The sequence below is a fragment of the Brassica napus genome, chromosome C4, assembly GCF_020379485.1.
Source record: "Brassica napus cultivar Da-Ae chromosome C4, Da-Ae, whole genome shotgun sequence".
NCBI classification, from domain to species: Eukaryota; Viridiplantae; Streptophyta; class Magnoliopsida; order Brassicales; family Brassicaceae; genus Brassica; species Brassica napus.
The window spans coordinates 6,270,163-6,292,251 of record NC_063447.1 but is presented as its reverse complement, the minus strand read 5'-3'; the positions used below and the strand labels follow the sequence as shown (position 1 = coordinate 6,292,251).

Genomic DNA, 22,089 nt, shown 5'->3' with positions numbered 1-22,089 from the left:
TACCGCCTATTGGTGGATTTTCTTTTTCTTTTCTTTTTCTATTTCGGTTATCTAGTTTATGGCATTCTCCTTTTATTCATTTGAACCCTTGTTTTCTCGTTGTGACCGTCTTTGGTTTGAGTCTTTCTCAACCTTATTTGAATGGATCCAACGTTAAAAAAAAAGCAGCCCACATCTTTGGGTTCTATTGTCCCTCCCGTCCTCCTTTCTAAATTGCCTTTTAGATTTGAATATTTAATTATGCTACCATAGTTTCCATAGGTTAACCTTAATTCTTCTAAGAGGCATACTCAATAATATGTTTAATACTTCATCCATGTCTAAAAAATCATGTTTTAGAATTTTCACATTTTTTAATAAAATATATTAAAATTTAGCTATAAATACATAGTTTTTTGTAATCTTATATTTTCTATATTTTTTTGTAATCTTATATTTCATATATTTTTAAAGTGAGATTTTAAGAAATGCAATTAATGTTCTTGAACTTCACAATTTCTCATTATTAGTTGACAAAAATTACATTGAAAATATAAATGTATCTTTTTGAAACAAAATTTTTCTGTAGAATATAATTTTTTTAGGAACGAAAGGGAGTAGATGGTTTAACAGATGGGTTTACTTAAACAGATTATTGGGTATGTGTAGAAGATGGAACTTGTCATAATGAGAGGACGCTATGAAGGAAACTTAACACTAATAGATGGTTTTAAAAAGGGTTTACTAGACTTCGGAACTCGACCTAACCACCTCTACATTGCTGTTGTCATTGTCTCGTAATGATGATTTTATATTTTTATACATATATATATATATATACTTGCATAATGGTTTCTTTACACAAACTAGACTTACTTATTTAAACAAATTATGGAGCGAAGTAGCGATCAGCTTTCTGAAAGCATGGATCCATGTTTTCCGATATATCCTCCTTTTCAACTTTAAGAAGTGAATCTTTCTACGGTGATAACGACGGTCTGACTCTGAAAATTCGTGTTTATGGAATCATCACTTCAGTCGCTCAATCAATCTCTGATAATTGTCTATTGTCTCTTGTAAATTATGTATTTTCTCTTATGTAAATTACTACTTTGGTGATTTTACCAAAGTGACTGTACTTAGCTAAAAAATTTCAAGCTAGACGCATTTATTAATCATAAAACTAAATCATTTGTATGGTAAACTTTTAAAACAAAATTAAAAATTTTGAACTGCAAATTGTATAAGAATAAAAATAATTATTAATTTGTGAATGTGCATGCGGTGTAAACTTAATCAACTTCAGATGTATTGATATTTTTTAGTCAGTATATTAAATTGTTGATGATCTGGAAAACCATATGAAATAAATTAAGTTTAACAAACACAATACTGTATTTATTTTGTAGAAGGTTTTGTATATGTATATATACAGTTACCATTTAAAAGATAAAATAGTCTTAAATACTCTCGGTTTAAAAGCTCAAACAAAAAACACTCTCGGTTTATAGTAGACATTTGCATTAGTTTACATTCAGACCGTACTTCATTTGAATCTAAAACCTCAAACACTAGTAACTTGAGTTGAATCTAAATATCTAATAGAAAAGATTTCTAATCATATCTTCTTTCTTTTGACACGTAATGGCAATATGAATTTATGAAATTTCTTTAAATAACATGAAAGAAGCAAAATAAGAATAAAAATCAGAAGATGACAGGAATCTACGCTCTAGTGTTCTCGCTTCTCACTATCACTCTAACTCTTATTATCGTCACATCTTCTTGATGTCAAATTTAATTCTTTAGTTAGCCCCTAAAGAGCTGAACCCGTTCTTGATCATCATTCGCTACGATTCTTGAAGCTGACAACGAACAGAATCCAACCTCATTGACACTATACTGCTTCTGTTGCTGAGATTGCTTGCAATGCAAGATAGCTCCTTGAACAGAATTCTCCATCTCTGAGCTCGAACTCGTGCTTCTCTTCAAAAACTGCAACGGACGAAACCCCAAACTACTCGATGATTTGTTGTTCGAACTCTTCGCAGGTTGTCTCCTCATAGAAACCGAAAAAGATCTCCTATGGCTCCCAGAAACAGAACCATTACTCTGTTTCTTTGGTTTCTCTGTTTTGATTTGTCCAAAAGGAGGCTGCACTCGCGAATACCTCAACACAGATCCTTCATCAGCAACTCTCGACTCATCAGAACAACTTGATTTTCCAAAGAAGGATCTTAGATAAGCTCTCGAAGCTTTAATGTTCGTTCCAAAACTTAACTGCTTGATCAACTTCAGTTTCTTGCCCCAAGATTTCTTCTCCTCCACGGAATCTGAATATTCGGGGAAATAGTCTTCAGGGTTAAGCTCTTTACTCACTTGACAAGACTCTGCCGGAGAGACGGTGCAAGACTCGAAAGGAGTGTTGCTAGTCACCGGAGTGGCTAAAGGTGTGCTGTAGAAATCGTCATCAAAGGTGTGATCTTCTAGAAGGTTCTGGACCATTTGGAGACGTGGAGGTAAGTGGAGTGGGAGAAGCTTGCCTTTGTAGAAGAGTTCGTCTGCAGGAGAAGTGGTTTTGTCTATCTGGAGAGGACCACGATGAGACATTTGGAACTCGAACTCTCTAGGGTTGTTGTTGTTGGTGAGAGTTTTGTGTACGAGGCTTGTGAAAGAAGTTACTTCCATGTCTATGTAATCTTCTTCTACATCACTGTCGCATAAGGCTAAATTAGCTGCCATTTTTAATGCTTATTTTGTGTGTATTATGTTTCAGTGATTAGAGATATTATGAGTAGAGAGTGGAAGAGGTTTGTTTTTATATATGCAAGAGAGAGAGTTAGTGTTAGGGTTTCTGTTTTGGTAAAGAGGGCACAACTGTGGAGTGTGGGCCAAGTTTGTTTTTTATTTTACTTAAACACATGATAAAAAAAAATTAGGAACTAAATATAAACAATGTATATTCAGTTTGAATAACATATATAAATTCAGATATATTCGAAAATAATAGTTTCTGCCATGGACCACCACTTAAACTTGAACTCAATATAAGGTGGGTCAGGTTTTTGAAGAATTATTTGATTGGCTTTAGAAAGTTAATGGGTTCATCGCCATTAATGGTGATTAGAGCTAGCTTAAACTATGCAAAAGAGCGAGAATAAACAAAAGTATTGGTTTAATAACATACTATAGCTGATAATCATTTTTCTTGTTGTGTTTCTTGTATTTGGATTTCTTTTAATTTAGACAAGGATGACAGTAATCTTGGTAGAAGCCCACGTGTTTGATATCTTTCTGTCTTATTGGTTACTCAAGCAATAAATAAATACACTAAAGGTATGAAAGTGACCGGAGAACGGCGAAGAATAATGCATTCCTTAATGTTCCTGAAAAATATCACTATTCATGAAGAATAAATTTTTTTTTCTCATTCCCTACCATTCATTTTTATAGAGAAATAAAGAACAAAAATATTTCTTGTTAAATTTGAGAAGGAACAACCATTCATTTTCATTCCTGCAATTTTATTCCTTTGCGTTCATTTTCTATTAGTTTTTCTTGTTTCCAGAATGGTCACCGGTTATGTCGTGACCCGTATTATACATTGATAACACAGTCGCAAATCAAAGATATTCAAATCTATAGACACGGTACATTTATGTTTGCTTCATCGTAGTGATTTTATCCCTTTTCCGATACATTTATGTAATGCATAGTGTGGAATTGTTTTCTTTTTGTTACTGGCAATGTCACATCCCATTGTGCTTTAAGATATTAAGAAATTTTACTTGATTCCTGGGTTTAATTGCACGGTGCACCACCTTTTAAGTGCCATCGGCACAAAATATAAATAAGAATTTTGCTTTCTTAATTGTTGAAATAGTTGTCACTAATCATTCATTACAAAATAGTTCTTATAGTTTTTTTTTTTGTTTTGTCAATAAAATACATTATGCAGTTTTAATGTACTGGTTTAGCCAGTCTCATATCATATGTAATTACTGAATAAACATTGTTTTCTCGCTTCATCTCTTAAAAGACTAACACTCTAATGTAACCCTTCATCTATTTCCATCAAGTTATAACTCTTTATGCACTCTTTACCATATCCACAGCTGAACATAGTATTACATTTAACTCTTAACTTTTTAGAAATGGATTATATAATCACCAGCCTTTTCTAACTCATCGTCCTCACATAAACTAAATTTATGCGTTAATATAACAACATATGGTTAGCTGTCAAAACATATGTTAAGTTTTATGGGTTTCCAGTTAAAAACTAATTGGCAAAAAGTAAACTAACATAAATTTTTTATATATTATAATGTCACATCGGAATTTTTAATGTGAGATATTTTTTCTTCGGTATCCTTCTTCAAGATAACGGTCCATATAACTATTAATCTCGATAAAATTTATCAAAACATTTTGAGATAATGTTATTTTCTAGTTGTTTAGACGGAATTGAGCATTTATTGGACATCCATGCTAAATTAACGAGACAAGGTGTAGGTCTACTCTGATACCATGTTAAGTTATATAGACTTTTACTATAAAACCAATTGATGGTACGTGAAGTGGTTCAAATTGTTTATATATTAATTATGTCTCATTGAAACTTTCGAAATGGGATCCTTTTTTCCAACAAGATATGACTGGTGGTTTCATCTAGAAGAAGATATTTTGTTAAAACAATCGAAGGCAAATACAGAAACACAAACAAACATGATTGTAGATTCATTCAAGTGAGAATGGTAATGTCTAAGTGTGAGCTTTAGTGTTTTACACATCTAATTGAGAAACAAGATGGAGAAGACAAAGAAGCAGAAGCAGAATGAGAAGAGCCACTGAGCATTGGTGTTCCATGGAAAAGATCTGAGAGATAATTCTCCAAATTATCAGGCTTAAAACTCACCAACATCTCTATGTTTCTGTCTTGTCTCAACATTGGCAAATACTTCACGTAAAACTCTCTGTACTCCGGTACAAGTTTCTTCACTATAGAAACCTTAAGCTCGTCCCTAAGCTTCGCATCCACTATAACACATGATGATTGTTTCAAGTATGCTCCTGCGAACGCTGCATGAAATCTCTTGAAGCATGTTGTGGCCTCCACTGGTGATAGCTTGGCACTTGTCTTCGCAGGTAAAGATACCAAAACATTGGCCCAAGCTGTTTTCTCGTATTTTTCAGCATAGCTTTTGAGTTTTGCCTCGTGCTTTGTGAGCCAATCGTCACCGAGAAGGTTCTTGAGGTGACTAGAACGAACAGTATCAGCCACAAACTGCATGTTGTTCACAAGGAAGATGTAAGAGAGAGAGACATCATTGTAACTCTCTGCTTTGGTGTCTAGCTTGCAAAGGAAAACCAGTATGAGCCAAGCTAGATGGACCGAGCATGCATGGTTGTTGACATGTTCATCTTCCAGGATAGGAGCCGTGAAGTAAGATTCTAGCAAGCGAGTGTTTGTCTTAAGAGGATGCTCTGTAAGGATCTCAGACAACACATGTACACGGCTGTATTCAGACAACAATGATAAGAAACTCATTGTTGTCCGAGTCAGCTTGTGAACCCCTCCTTCAGGGGAAAGTTCTTTAGAAGAATCCTTGTGTATCATCTTCTCGAACTCCTTGAGACACGTGTGGATAGAGTCCTTGAGTTTCTTGAGCGTTGAGAGGACAAGAGTCTTCACAGAAGCTAATGAATCAAAGCTAAATATCATTTCTATGTCTGGCCAAAGGTCAGAGATAGCTGCATAGAGATCCATCAGCTTGAAGATCCTCTCATGGTGGTGTTGTTTCTTCTCCTTGTAGGCTACGAGCTCAGGTAACATGAAGAGATTGAGTCCTGCTTCCTTTGCTATCTGGTTAAAGCAAGACTGTCCTATTGTAAGGGATGCAGAGAAGACATGATCACAAAGAAGCTTCTCTCCTTTAAAAAGTGTTGTGACTCCAATCTTTGCAGCTTTGATCCAGTTCTTGATCATATGCTCGAGGACACCCCAGTCCATTTTGTGAAAATGAGAGGTCTTGACCTTCTCGATCCCAAGCAAGTGTAGCCCTTCATCAACAATAGACTTTCTAATCAACTTATAGCTTTTTATGCACTCTTTACCATAACCACAGCTGATCATAGTCTCTGCTATGACCTTTAAGTCTGACATCACCATAGCTGAGGCTTTCTCCACCTGAGAGATGGATTCACCCGCCTTCTTCAGCTCATCATCATCATCCTCATCCTCATCATATTCCATATAAACTTCGAACTCTGAATTGCTAGATATTGTGGACTGACCAGAGGCTGAATCAGGATCAAGATGGTCTCGGTTAGAAGACAGTATCTGGAAGAACTCTTTCTCCAGCGTGGACATACCAATCTGCATCAGGCTCTGTGCAAGCACAAGTTTGTCAGATTTAGAGTCTTGAGAGACAAGAAAGTGCATGGCTCTGCGTAAGTCACGGACGCATCTGATGAATTCTTTGGCTTGTTTTCTGCTGTGTCTGAACAGAGAGATGATCTTTGTGTAGGACTGTGCCTTTGGATCCCATTTCTTGATGATTGACTCTGCAGACTCTAAGGCTTCCTCCATCATGGACTGAGAAAAGGGCTGGTTGAGTGGAGAAGCAGGAAGAGAAGCGAAAGAAGGAGAAGAAAGGTTTGATGCAGAAGAAGAGGTTGAGAAAGTAACAGATTTAGCCATTTTCACCATGGTTAAAGGTTTAATGGACTCACTAATTAGCTTGTAACTCTTTTGGCTGTCTTTGTAAGGTTATTGAACATTATATAGAGAGATGGCTCCTCAATGTTTGTGTGAAACCAATGACCAAAACAAACAGTTGACTAGCTTTTTATACGTACAAGCTTTGTAATGTTCCGTACTAGTAACTTTCATGTACGTAGTTTCTTTATAGTTATATAAATATTTGAACGACTAATCAAGAGTATAAAGGTATAATTCGTTAGGTAAGAGCATCTCAATGACTAAATATTTATTTTTTGAATGAATACATGACTTTAAATATAAAGTGTTACGATTTCATGTAATGTCATTGAACAGTATATAGAGGGATTGTTTCCTAATGTTTGAGAGAAACCTATGACCATAACATACATTTGATTAGCTTCTACGTACGTACTAGCTTTGTAATGTTCCGTACCAGTAACTTTCATGTAGTTTTTAATAGATACTAGATTTGAACATGCACGTCCGTCCGGATATATTTATGTTTTTATAACATTTAAAATATAAAATAAGTTATCAATATATATATATATATATATATATATCTTTAATATAAATTTTTATGTATATAATATAATTTTGAAATTTTTATTTTTTTGAAATTTGTTTTGATGAAATTGTAAGTATTGTATATTAATGTAGTATTTTTTGTTTATTTATTTAAATATGCATCATCATATTAATAGCTTAATTTTAAACATTAGTTTTATACAAATTAATACAAATTTTATTAATTTTTTTGTTTACAAACTTTTATTCTTGGAATGTTTGTATGTGACTACATTAAATTATTGTATTATATTTTAAAAATATTATTCTATTTAATATATTACATTTCAGGTTACTGTTTTTATTTTTACTACAAAATATCAAACATAAAATGTTACAACCAATAAAATATTATTTATTTTGTTCTATATAAGAACTTAATTTGATAATTTTTAAAAGAATTAGCCTATACTATTTAATTTAAAAATTAATTACTGAAGTATATATAAAAGTATGGTCTAGATTAAATATGAGAAACAATTAAACAATAATTGTCTAGTGCAAATATACTTGTCCTTTCTTAAAAATGTTATTGTTTAGATGTATATTGTTTTTGTTAGGAAAATAACATATATGAGTAAGTCTAAAATGTTTAGTTAAGTTTCTAATGAATGATCAAACATAGACTTTGTATGGCAGATAAAAAATAGGATTAGATGGATCAAATCCATTTTAATTTATAATTTGAATACCAAAATGTTTTTAATGTACATTAATCACAAATAATCCAATCATTTGTTTTTAAAACATTGAATAGCACGTTCATTACTCATTAGTATATTAATATACAAATATTAACTCATAATAAATTGAATTCTATATAAGGTGAGACTGAATCTTCATTTGATATAACTTAGTGCTATAGAATTTTAGTGTAAACTTAAGAAGCTACGCTTTAGAAAAAAAACGATTTACGTTCCACAATAAGTGCTTTCAAACAATCTTAGATTAAATATGATAAACAATTAAATAACATTTTTCTAATGGAACTATATTTGCCCTGTTTAGATGTATATTATTTTTGTTAGGAAAATATCATATATGATGTTTAGTTAAGTTTCCAATAAATGGTCTAACATAGACTTTTGTATGGTAGATAAAAAATAGGATTCTAAATTAATAAATTAGATATAAAATATTTGGACGAATAATTAAAAGTATAAACGTATTATTCCTTACCTAAAGGCATCTCATGACTGTATATATAAAGTTTTATAAACTCCAATAGCAACTTAACACTTTAAATTTAGAAGTTTGGAATATTGAAATTTCAAATTTATAGTTTTACTATTCAAACTCTATATTTTAATTTTCAATTGTACCAGTCCTTTTAATTGTATATCTTTCAAATAACTTTATCAACTTTATTTTATCATTTGAATCCTCAGAATTTACGTCTTCATAAAATGCAAGATATTGTAATAACATTAAACAAAATATTATACAACAAATACTAAAATAATAATTACTTTGAAATCTAAAAATACAAAATAAAAATCATTTATCACTTCAAAATATACTAATTGATTATGTATAGAGGTAATATTTAGTTATTAACATTTTCTATACCATTTATTGTATGTTTTCTAGTTATTTAAAGTCTTATAATTTTAATTAATTTTATCAATAATAAATTTCAATGCAACATATAAAAATTTCAAACCTAAATATGAAATTTATCTTTTGGAGAGAAACACTTCCAAACTTTAAATTTAAGTTTTTCACTCTTAAAAATAAAACTGTTTGGAGGTACTATTCCCTAAAAACCTACTAAAAACTATACAAGTAAATTTTTTTTGGTAAAACTATACAAGTAAATTGGTTTATATAAGTGTTTGATTGATTGTCTTATTAAAATATAGGAGTTGGTGACAAAGTCAACTTTAGTTATGAGGTTAAAATAAAGAGGCATTTCTAAAATATATATATATAATGTTATCTTCTAATAATTTATTATGTAAATCTATGGAGCTAAATACTTAAACTTTTTCTTTTTGTATGAAGCGTTAAGTTAAGGACAAGCTGATCCCTTGTGTGAATACATGAAACTACAACTTGTATAATTGAATTCGTAGATAGTGAAAGCAAAGATAATAATATGTATATTTATCTCATCGTTCATGCCACATTAATATATAAGAATACCAACCTATTTGTTTGACCAACCGTACAAAGATACGCACGATCTGATATCACGTATTTAGGACTCTCCAATGGTTTTTCTATAAAATTCACTAAACGAGTTTGTATTTCGCTCTAATGGCTTTATTCAGTTTTTCTCTAAAAATAATATTTCAAAACATATTCTATCATCAATACCTATTATTTTATTTTAATAATGCTTGTTATTTTAAATACTTACATATTTTACCCAGAAATATTTTATTTTAACTAAATATTTAATATATATTTATACAAAATTGTAATTGTATTTTGAAGTATTAATAATTTTTGTCAACGTTTAAAACACAAATAATCAAATTTTTAGATACAAATAAAACTATTTAGAAATTTAGTGATCAATTTGCAAATTAAAAAATTTAACACTAAAATGAAGTTATGAATAGTGTTTGTTCAAATTTGAAAAATACAATTCATAAACTCATTTTTATCAAAATCATATACCATTAAAAATGTTCGTCCTCATTTTTTGAAGTTTTTCGTCTGACATGTACATATTGATGTATAATGAGTTAATGACATACAGATCAGAGACCTGCAATACGTTATTCTATGATGACATACAGGTTTAAACCATATATATACAAAATACACATACATTTTGCGCATGAGCTAAATGACAGAAAAATAAGGTATATGACTTATCTGTTGCTAAAAAAAGACTTATCAAAGTCAATGGCGTATATATGTTCTGTATCAACGCTGGCAAGCAAATCAGAGACTAGCAATAAGGTATTCTATGTACTTATTTCTAACTGGTTAGCGAGTTAGAGGTCGTTAGATAGAGAGATTGAATATAGGTTATGTTATTTCTAAACTAGTTTGGTTATGTAACCCGTCGCGAACCAATTATAGGACAACAAGCGATAATATTATATAGGTTAATTCCCGACAGTTACTTGCTACTTGCTCATAATCTATAGGAAAGAGGTTATTTTTCAACGAGCATCGAACATTCATAGAGAAGCGGAAGCTAATGAACTTAGTGTTTTGATCTTAGCGACTCTCTGGACAAATCCGAACGCTGAAAAGCTTTATGTTGCTATTGCAATTAATAATTCAAGTTTTATTTAGCAAAATAATAATAATTCAAGTTTGTTGTTTACAATGACATGAAATAACTATATATAGAAAAAGAGAAGATCTAAGAGAATCTATATTCCTCATCTCTAATATATTAAAAATTATCTATAAGACGTAAAACATAATCCTAAGCTAAAAATACCGTAAATACACATGCAAGGCTTTTAACGAAGTGATAGGCGGTGGCGGATGCAGGAATGTAATTAGGTGGAGAACATACATAAAATAATATTTTTGAGTTGGAGGCATTTCATAGACACCATAAGAACTAGAGGTATAGCCTCCGCGCAAGCACGGAGCCGGATAAGTTGTAGATCGTTGTGTAGTTTTGTGTACGGAATTTTGTCGTTTGTTTTTTTCACTTTTGTTTTTCCATGTTGTTTATAATGGTGATGAACATAACATTTGGAAGTCACAGATCTTGATTAGGTTGATATAAGAATGACCGACGAATTCATATGCATTATCTTCGTAATGATTTGATCGACCATTAGCGTTATTAGCGCTTTCATGTTCAAAAGCTGAAGTTTATGAGATTGTTTAGTGTTGACTAAGGTAGTTGTTAGTATATAAAACAAATAGTGTAAGGAAAAATATATAAAATTTGGATTCAAAAAATTAAATAATTTATACGAACAATAAATTAAATTATTTTCTTATTTTACCCAAATTAATTTAAAAAATATAGAATTGTAATAAACTATTTAAAAAAAAAAATAATAACTCTAGAAAAATTTATAAAATTATACAGTTACAAAATTATTTATTTTTAGAGTTTTTGCTCGACTTTGTTAAAAATAATTTATTGTGGAAAAAAAGTCAGAAATAGGTCGACCAAAACAATACACCACCGGCAAATCTTGTACTCCCTCCGTTTTTTAATATAAGTCATTTTAGAATTGTGCACATAGATTAAGAAATCATTAATTTTTTATATTTTCTAAACAAAAACATTATTAATTATTTACCTATTCACAAATCAACCAATAATAAAATAGAAGGTATATTATCATTGGTCATATAACATTAAGTGTTAATAAATTTTACATAGAAAACCGAAAATGTCATATAATTTGAAACATAAAAATTTCTCTAAAACAATTTATATTAAAAAACGGAGGGAGTATGAGTTAGAACCCGTCAACGTTTCATTAATAATCCAAAACAGAAATAAAATCTCCGAACAGAGAAAACATGGAAGGGAAAAATATCCAAATTTATGATAGAAAACAAAGATAGTAGCAGTTTTTAAAAATGCATAGAAAAGACATTGACGGGCTGATAGGAATATTTATTTTCAATCATCACGGCGGCGCTTGCGGTTGTTCTAAGCGTCTTCCGGAGGATCTGCTGCAGGACATTCCTCATCGACCTTGTCTCCCAAAACAGACGGGCCCAAATGATGCTGCCAATCCTACGTCACCTTCACCGCTTGGAAGAATGTTCTCACTGTGCTCCTGAAATACATGAACGTGATGTTTAAAGAAAAGGTGCAAACAATAAACATATTGACAAGTAAAATTTTACAACCTTGCCATGGTTCTCTATGATGGTATCTTCAGTGACGGTGGAGATAATGAAGGTACGGTGATTGCTAATTACCTCAATAGATGCGTAGTGATAGACAATATGTATATATTTCCCATTAATGGCTTCCATCAATTTGAGAGCTCTCCATGTTTTGGGCCGGATCTTGGCAAGTAGCTATGAATACATCAAACACTATGTTGCTAACATGAGATTTGAATCGACCTAGAGAGCCTGCAACAGCATAGATGGTGAGATTCTTGAGTATATTGAGCTCCACCAAGGCAGACACACTCATTTTCAACACCTTGCTCCCTATCTCTCCTCTAATTACTGCCATATCCCTCGATGCAGTTCACCGCAGCAGGTTTGTTGTCGGAGAAGAAGTTATCTGACCATTAAATTTCAAGTCTTTAAGTCTCAAGATGACACTAAGCTAAAAGACATTGTTTTTAAAATCAAACCAATAACATACAAAAGGAACTCACCAGAGATTCCGATCACATCCATGTCAGGGGAATCATCGCTGAGGAACTCAATAACATTATGCACACCTTTGGTTACCATGTCCATCCCCATAGCACCACACCGGTATTACAACTGAACCATACGTAGCCATTGTTTCCCAGCCAATGTACAGTGAACAGTTTGTAGTCTCGTAAATCTACTTGACATGCATCCACAAAATCATTATTTCCTCAGTAAAAGTTTCAATCTTGAGTCAAACCACACCACAAACATAAAAAAGTTTACATCTTGGTGGTACCTGTTGAAAATGACAGCCGGCGTTTCGAAGTGATCTGGATTCTCCAAGGAAGGCTTAAGTTCTGTAGCACGTTGGCACGACAAAAACCAGACAATAGGTGCTCGAGTCGTACCGTCCTTCAGCTCCGCCTGAGACGTACACAGCCTTGCAGCCTCTGTTAGTGCTAGCAACCAAATAACTTTCCGTTATAGCCCATCAGAACAGAGTTTACATCATATTAGTTAATCGGACAACTTCAAAGCGATCAATCAACTTTCACGATCGACCCCCTATTGTAGCGATGATGGTAGTGATTCACACGAACTGGGATAGAACCGTGGATCACGGAATTCTGCCCTGAGAAACATACACTTAAAGTATTAAAACTGATAGCTTGAATATTGATTAAACAAATATGGCATATAATATTCCATAGAAAGTCAAATTGTTAATACCTTTTCCTGGGTAGTATGTTCTAGGCGGAGAAAGGTGGTGGAGACAACGACCGATTAAGCAACAACAGCACTGGAGGCTTACATCTTCGAAGGTTGGCTAAAAGCTGCGACAATTCAATTTAGGAGTGATTTAATAAGAGATATGGGTCTCAAGGTTTGTTTGAGGAATTATATATACTGAGACAGATCATTTCAGAGGTGAAACGGTACCATAACTGATCGTTGGAGATATAGAGATAGGTGAAGATGAAAAGTTTCAAAATTTTTTTTTATAAGCTAAATGGGTAACGCTTCGGTTAATCGGTGGAGACAGAGTAATATAAAAATCCTAGATTACATACAAAAAAATTTTAGCCCACTTATAAGTTTTATTGGGTCAAAATGCGGATTTGACTAAATAGGTTTTGATGATCAAAATTACACGTGAGTAAAACATTACAGTTATGTGTGGGATCCACTATAAAAAAGGCTGACGTGTCGTCTCAGGAAAGAGGGAACTGCCTTATTATATTACAGACTAGAGATTTTACCGCGCTACGCGCGGTTTGTTTGTCTATAAAATTTATAATTTTAATTAAAAAATATCTTAATTATTTTTATAAATATGTATTGACTATTCTTCAAATCATTTTTTTATATGCATTACCGCGTTATTTTTAATACAATTTTACATTTCAAACTTTTACCTATTAGATTAAATGGTTTACAGAAGGGGAGGGTGGAGGGGAAGGGAGAAGCAAGAGCACATTGAGACGAAAATAAATATCTGAACTGGTGGAATGCTATAAGTAATGCTCAAGCCACGTAATTTCTTTACGGAGTGTATTGTTTTATTCCATTTGTTTCGTGCATATAATAAAAGAGTTTTCTTAAGTTTAAAACCCAGCATTGACATTTCATGTGTACAAATGTGATTGGATACAGCTGCCACTATTATCAGCAAAATTTTAAGGTAAGTCATCTGGTTCAGAAGTTTAAACCCCATCAAGATATCCTTTCGTGATCTTAAGCTTCCACTTGCCAAAGTGATAGATACCAAATATATATCTATAGACGTGGAAACTGAGGAAATTGCAAACTCTATCACAAAGTCCATGTGGAACAAATCCAAATCATACTCGTAGGTGCCCTATCACTTCGTTTCTGCGTTTAAGAAACTAAAGTGTGTGCTAAACAAACACTGCATTTAAGAAACTAAAGTGGATGCTTAAAACACTTCCCCTGAATCAAAGTAACACATTTGATATCTGAAGCTTAAAAACAGATTCATTGATTTTTGAGCAGTCTCGTTCTGACTCTTTGTAACTCGAACATCAGGAAAGAAAACACAAGAAGTTGGCTAAAAAATTTTACAGTATCATTGAATGGTAAGTCAATATAACTAACAAACATAGAGATGAACTGCTCATGACTATCTTATTGCTCTATTAGTCACTGAAAGATCCATCAATACACTTACTGTAGACCACGAACCCTAATCGTAAGAACAACAAACCCATATAGTAAAGAGAAAAGAATAAGAAAGAAAGACAAATACATTATGTATGTTTAGTTTTTGAATGTGTTAATGGGACCCTTGGAGCCTCAGACATCTCTGCTGTCCACTCTTCTCCTCATCCGTCTCTTAATCTATTTCTTAAAATAAAATGCAGACAGCGTAGCCATTTCAGCACATGGCTGTACACTGTGCCCATCGCTGGCATAGGTGAAACTCTTGACACTCAGATCCCATATTCCTCTACTCTCAGATTCTTCTACATTTAGACATAAAACTTGCGCATATAGCAAAAGTTTGAACTACTTAGCAAAAAAAAGTAAGTTTGAACTTGTATAATTGTATTTTTTTTTTGCAAGGAAAAAAAAAAGAAAATACATTGACCTTTGTTTGTAATGATGATTGTTACACACTCCAGGGCTTTGGCTTGCAAAAAAAAAATGTTTCATCAAATAATTCACATATAAAGACTATAGATAACACATATATGTATGAGTGTATATGCTTACTTCATGGCCAGTGAACAAAGTGGCACAGTTTTCCATGTCAAAGAAAAGTTATGGATTTTTGAAATAAGCGACGAAGATATGAGTTGGGAAGAGGATGTGGATGACAGACATAGCCCCAACTCGGAGGAGTGAGTTGAACAAACCCCTCCTCAACTTCTCCTGCCATGTGACACCATCGTAGACATCACCTTCTCCAAATGTCTGTCCTCCGCTAAGTTTACATGAACTGGAATTAGAATCACCAGAACTCCACGCGTACCGCGGTCGTAGTTGCTCATCTAAACAACAAACACAAAACGTCTTAAAGCATATCTTAGAAGGTACTCTTATAAACTGGTACCTGAAAAAATACATCAAAAATTATCTTCAAATATTATGGAAACGACTAAATTATTATAAACACACACAGAAAGGGAGTCAGAATAGACTTACCCAAGTAAAAAATCATGGTGAGCGGAAGGATCTACATTCTCTTCAAACTTCCACATAAACTATAAAGAATACCAAAAATTAAAACAATCAATGCTTAATATTTTTACTGATCCGGCAAGATAGGTCAATTAACTGACCTATTATTTTCTAGAAACTGAATTAGAGAGATGGTCACAGATGTATTCAAATTCGATTTTATAAGAAAAGTAAGCTAAGAATTACATAGTTCATGCTTATGGAGCTCCGTGAGCAACAGATTCATAGCTAAAGAATGCATAGCGAAAAATAATATATGATCACTTACGTTAATTATTCCCCAATCATAAGATATCTATGCTCAAATAGGCAAACCTGGATCAATCTTTCTGCATCACAAGTACAGAGAAGAAGACGAATGAAAAAGACCGATAACGTAAAATGGAAATTTACCATTTTGGAGCTTACACTTTGAAGAAACCTAAAATGGAGTTATGGAGCCGCTGGAAAACCAACGGAAAACAAATTGAATTCTGTCAAAAAATAGAGAGTAAGTAGATGAAACAACAAATAGATGAAACAGAGAAAAATCCAGGGAAACATACGATTGGCTGTTCATAATCCGCTGGAATTATGTAATCACCAAGGCTGAGGACGTTTGAATTCTCTCTGAAACTTCAGAGAAGAATCAAAACTCTAACAGGAATTCAATTTCGCAGCATTTATGGCCTCCCAAAAAGTATGTCGTTGAAATACAATGCAAGAGGAGACTTGCTGGAGAATTGAAAGGTCATCGATTGAAGCTGTTGAATATGATTCTGTGAAAGCCTTGTAGATGGTTAATATAGGAGGAGCAGGAGAGGGAGGTGGAAGGATTTCATCGCTAATGAAGATAATAGTAATGAACATAAATGAACAATTAAGAGTGGATTGTGATTACTACTCAGAAACGGACAAACGGTTGGAGAGAAATTTGGAACGATGAAGACGTAGTAGAAGAATCGCAGTGCTCTGGAAATCAGGTTTCGACGGAGGTTTGGGTTTCGTATGGGCCCTTTAGAGTTATTTTTTTGGTTTAAAGATTAGCATAACATCCCTAAAAAATGACCCATTATTAATCTGCTATCGATTAATGAGAGCATGACGTGGCATCATAGAACTTTATGATTGGTGAAATAAAACTGATGACGTGGACACTCTCCCTGCTCATGGTATTCTCCTTTTTAGTATAGGTTAGATTACCGAAGGAAAATTTTAAAATGAGATGGGGACAAGTGACCCATACCATTGGCTGTACGTCCGCCCCTGGACTGATAAGCCAAGACGTAGATGTTTTGTTTTGTTTTTGACTAAAGGTGGTCTAATATAATGCAAGAAGGAGATAAATGGGTTTCAAGCCTAAAGGCTTTAGTTGTTTAAGAGCACATCCCATCCCAGTAAATTAATCAAAGTAAACCCCATATCAATTGTTATAAAGCCCAGCATTTAACCCAGTAGGAGATGAAGAGAAAGCGCTTTGACGGTTTGGTTGCCAAAAGAGTGACGAAGGAGAAAACGATCGGATGAGAGAAAAGGAAAGCTTATGCAAGCCAAGCTTACATCATCCTCGATGATAGTGGTGGATTAGATTCTCTGTAACTGACAATACGATCAGACAAACGAAAGGAGTTCCGGCCGGTGTAGTCTTGCGTTTAGGTCGACCCAAATCCAGTACATGCAGCTTTTGCCAAGTGCCAACAGAGTAAGATCAACTTACCCCTCCATCTTCTGCTGTTGAACTGTTATAATCCTCTCTAGCTTTGCCAAGATGTAGATGTTGCGCTAGTGCGCTACATAAAACATGCATGAATCACGTTGGCTTTTTCCGATTTTGACTGTCGTTATTAAATATATATTAGTTTTTAGTACTAATGACGATAACACTTTATTTTTAATGTGTTTATTTTATGTTTATGGTTGAATCAATTCAGTGAAAAACGGACAAAAACGGAACCAGAAGAAGTTAAGAACTTAGAAAGTCAACTCTTGCCTATAAAACAAATACAATTAATAATCCAAATTTTCTCAAAATTTGTCATTTTCTTCCAAATAATTTATTAGTCACAAATAATTTTTTTTAGTTTTATTGACAGAAAAATATACAAGCACAGTAACGTAACCAAAACTCACAATAATCTATCTCATATGCTGTGTTTAAGATATTTAGCTTAACGAATAATTGTGACAAGAAAGGAATGCATCAATCATGAAACTTGTATGCATTAATATTCACCCCGAGACAATATCGTGAGTTTTCGGGTGTAACTGGTGATAAATAAAAGAAATACATAGAATGGTATGAATTATTATTTATAGAATTAAATAAAATGGAATCAGCAATCCACTTTTCTAAAATGTTTATGATATGAAATGATTTTTCAAATGAAAATTAAAAAATTTTAGGAATAATATGGAATGAAATGGAATACACTTTCTATTTTTAGTTATAACAGGTGAATACTTTTTTTAATGCAAAAAAATTAACCATTCATAAAAAATTTATTTCGAAAAATACATTCCAGTTGCACCCTTAGTTTTTTACACATCCAATTGAGAAACAAGATGTAGAAGACAAAGAAGAAGAAGCAGAATGAGAAGAGCCACTGAGCATTGGTGTTCCATGGAAAAGATCTGAGAGATAATTCTCCAAGTTATCCGGCTTAAAACTCACCAACATCTCTATGTTTCTGTCCTGTCTCAACATTGCCAAGTACTTCTCGTAAAACTCTCTGTACTCCGGTACAAGTTTCTTCACTATAGAAACCTTAAGCTCGTCCCTAAGCTTCGCATCCACTATAACACATGATGATTGTTTCAAGTATGCTCCCGCGAACGCTGCATGAAACCTCTTGAAGCATGTTGTGGCCTCCTCTGGTGATAGTTTGGCACTTGTCTTCGAAGGTAAAGATACCAAAACATTGGCCCAAGCTGTTTTCTCGTATTTTTCAGCATAGCTTTTGAGTTTTGCCTCGTGCTTTGTGAGCCAATCGTCACCGAGGATGTTCTTGAGGTGACTAGAACGAACAGTATCAGCCACAAACTGCATGTTGTTCACAAGGAAGATGTAAGAGAGAGAGACATCATTGTAACTCTCTGCTTTGGTGTCTAGCTTGCAAAGGAAAACCAGTATGAGCCAAGCTAGATGGACCGAGCAGGCATGGTTGTTGACATGTTCATCTTCCAAGATAGGAGCCGTGAAGTAAGATTCTAGCAAGCGAGTGTTTGTCTTAAGAGGATGCTCTGTAAGGATCTCAGACAACACATGTACACGGCTGTATTCAGACAACAATGATAAGAAACTCATTGTTGTCCGAGTCAGCTTGTGAACCCCTCCTTCAGGGGAAATTTCTTTAGAAGAATCCTTGTGTATCATCGTCTCGAACTCCTTGAGACACGTGTGGATAGAGTCCTTGAGTTTCTTGAGCGTTGAGAGGACAAGAGTCTTCACAGAAGCTAATGAATCAAAGCTGAATATCATTTCTATGTCTGGCCAAAGGTCAGAGATAGCTGCATAGAGATCCATCAGCTTAAAGATCCTCTCATGGTGGTGTTGTTTTTTCTCCTTGTTGGCTACGAGCTCAGGCAACATGAAGAGATTGAGTCCTGCTTCCTTTGCTATCTGGTTAAAGCAAGATTGTCCTATTGTAACGGATGCAGAGAAGACATGATCACAGAGAAGCTTCTCTCCTCTGAAGAGTGTTGTGACTCCAATCTTTGCAGCTTTGACCCAGTTCTTGATCATATGCTCCAGCACGTGCCAGTCCATCTTTTGAAAATGAGAGGTCTTGACCTTCTCGATCCCAAGCAAGTGTAGCCCTTCATCAACAATAGACTTTCTAATCAACTGGTAGCTTTTTATGCACTCTTTACCATAACCACAGCAGATCATGGTCTCTGCTATGACCTTTAAGTCTGACATCACCAGAGCTGAGGCTTTCTCCACCTGAGAGATGGATTCACCCGCCTTCTTTAGCTCATCATCATCATCCTCATCATATTCCATGTAAACTTCGAACTCTGAATTGCTAGATATTGTGGACTGAACAGAGACTGAATCAGGATCAAGATGGTCTCGGTTAGAAGACAGTATTTGGAAGAACTCTTTCTCCAGCGTGGACATACCAATCTGCATCAGGTTCTGCGCAAGCACAAGCTTGTCAGATTTGGAGGCTTGAGAGACAAGAAAGTGCATGGCTCTGCGTAAGTCACGGACGCATCTGATGAATTCTTTGGCTTGTTTTCTGCTGTGTCTGAACAGAGAGATGATCTTCGTGTAGGACTGTGAGTTAGGATCCCACTTCTTGATGATTAACTCTGCAGACTCTAAGGCTTCCTCCATCATGGACTGAGAAAAGGGCTGGTTGAGTGGAGAAGCAGGAAGAGAATTGAAAGAAGCAAGAGAAGTGAAAGAAGGATGAGATGAAAGGTTTGATGTAGAAGAAGAGGTTGAGAAGGTAACAGATTTAGCCATTTTCACCATGGCTGAGGTTTAATGGAACCACGTAACTATTAATATCTTGGTTGTCTCTGTAAAGGTCATTGAACATTATATAGAGAGATCAGAGATGGCTCATCAATGTTTGAGTGACACCAATGACCAAAACAGACAGTTGACTAGCTTCTCTATACGTGCAAGCTTTGAAATGTTCCGTACGAGTAACAATCATGTAGTTTTCTATATATATATAAATTATTTGAAAGAATAATCAAAAGTATATAAGGTATAATTCTTTTGGTAAAAGTATCTAATGAGTTAAAATATAAAGTTTTATAATTCAGTGTAATGTCATTGAGCATTATATAGAGATTGGTTTCTCAATGTTTGGATGACCAAACAAATATTTGATTACGTCTTCTATACGTATAAGGTACGTAATATTCCGTACGAGTAACTTTCATGTAGTTTCTTTATAGATATATGGGCCCCTAGATATATATACGAAATTAGGACGAACAATTAAAAGTATAAAGGTATAATTCTTTACGTAAAAGCATCTCATGACTGTAAATATAAAGTTTTATATACTCCAAAAGCAACTTTAACACTAAATTTAGAAGTTTGCATACTGAAAGTTAAGTTTTACTATTCTAAAGTTTCAAGGTTTGTTAGTCTTTTAAATTATATATTTTCCAAATAACTTCTTTTTTTTGTTCATCATTTCAATCCTTGTGATATTATGTGTTATGCAAAATACAAGATATATAATAACATAAAAACAAAACTTTTTACAAAACAATATTGAACTAAACAAACTTACTTTGAAATCTACAAATAAAAATAATAGAAGACTCATTTATCACTTCAAATGCATTATTTGATTATATATGAGTAAAATGAAAAGAATTATAGTAAATGATTATGTAATTCATTTAAAATTTGTGGTATAATTAATTTTATATTTAATTTTGTACTACAATATGTTTAATATTTTCTATTGTATGTTTTTATAGTTATATAAAAAAATATAATAGTAAAGATTACAATGTAAATCATACGATTTTCAAAGTCAAATTTCTTCTTTTGTAGAAAATCACTCTCCCAGATTTTAAATTTGAGGTTTTGTCACTTTTAAAGATAAAGTTGTATTGAAAATACTATAAAAACTATAAATGGCTAAATGTAAATTGATCGAATATATCACTACAAGAAAACAGTGGCATACCGAAAGAAAAAATCGTCGGTATGTCGTCGGAATAACGTTATTCCGACGACATACCGACGAAACAAGTCCTCGGAAATAACTCATCGGAAATTCATTTTTCCTCGGAAATTCACTTTTCCTCGGAAATCCCTCGGAAATTTCCCACGGAATTCCGAGGAAATGAATTTCCAAGGAAACCCCGAGGACCACCAGTTCGTCGGAAAGGTCCTCGGAATATACCGAGGGAGAACTTCCTCGGGATATTTCGATGGACTTTCTGATGGTCCAATCCTCGGAAGTTCCGACGAAATGTTCCTCGGAATTTTCATCGGGAATTTCCGAGGAACGGAGCCCTCGGAAAATTCCGAGGAATGAGTCCCTCGGTATATTCCGAGGAAGGAGTATCTCGGTATATTCCGAAGAAATGTTCGTCGGAAACTTCCGAGGGTTCATTTCCTCGGAATTTCAAAAAAAATATAATTTTTTTTAAAAAAATAAAATTTTTGAAATTTAAATTCGAAAATATAAAATTAAAATTAAAATTGAAAAAAAAATATTAGATAATATTCAAAGTTGTACAAATAAAAATAAAACATTCTGAGTTTTTGAAAAAAAAAACAACGGGTCTTGCACGTTCGGGAACACCTCGTTCGGGTACATCCTCTGCATCATCTCCATCATTTGCTGGTTCATCCTCTTCTGTGCCTCATAGCCCGCCTGTTGAGTCGCCAT

At 33.6% G+C, this 22,089-nt stretch overlaps 4 protein-coding genes across 4 annotated transcripts; all 4 read right to left on the bottom strand.

Annotated features, from left to right (window-relative positions):
• Positions 1-1,628: 1,628 nt before the first annotated feature.
• LOC125585073 (probable membrane-associated kinase regulator 4) lies at positions 1,629-4,315 on the bottom strand. The gene has a single exon (XM_048753449.1). It carries the CDS (start codon positions 2,719-2,721, stop codon positions 1,789-1,791), a length of 933 nt encoding a protein of 310 aa, XP_048609406.1. The 5' UTR covers positions 2,722-4,315; the 3' UTR covers positions 1,629-1,788.
• A 4-nt stretch (positions 4,316-4,319) lies between these two features.
• On the bottom strand, positions 4,320-12,654 carry LOC106454655 (exocyst complex component EXO70H1-like). The gene has a single exon (XM_048753448.1). The coding sequence runs from the start codon at positions 6,689-6,691 to the stop codon at positions 4,757-4,759; it is 1,935 nt and encodes a 644-aa protein (XP_048609405.1). The 5' UTR covers positions 6,692-12,654; the 3' UTR covers positions 4,320-4,756.
• LOC125585753 (3-hydroxy-3-methylglutaryl-coenzyme A reductase 1-like) lies at positions 12,183-12,643 on the bottom strand. The gene is made up of 3 exons (XM_048755400.1): positions 12,553-12,643; positions 12,399-12,455; positions 12,183-12,298 (listed from the first exon to the last, which is right to left on the bottom strand). The coding sequence occupies exons 1-3, from the start codon at positions 12,641-12,643 to the stop codon at positions 12,183-12,185; spliced, it is 264 nt and encodes an 87-aa protein (XP_048611357.1).
• Positions 12,655-15,386: 2,732 nt separating the features above from the next.
• Positions 15,387-21,269, bottom strand: LOC125585072 (exocyst complex component EXO70H1-like). The gene has a single exon (XM_048753447.1). The coding sequence runs from the start codon at positions 20,193-20,195 to the stop codon at positions 18,246-18,248; it is 1,950 nt and encodes a 649-aa protein (XP_048609404.1). The 5' UTR covers positions 20,196-21,269; the 3' UTR covers positions 15,387-18,245.
• Positions 21,270-22,089: the final 820 nt, after the last annotated feature.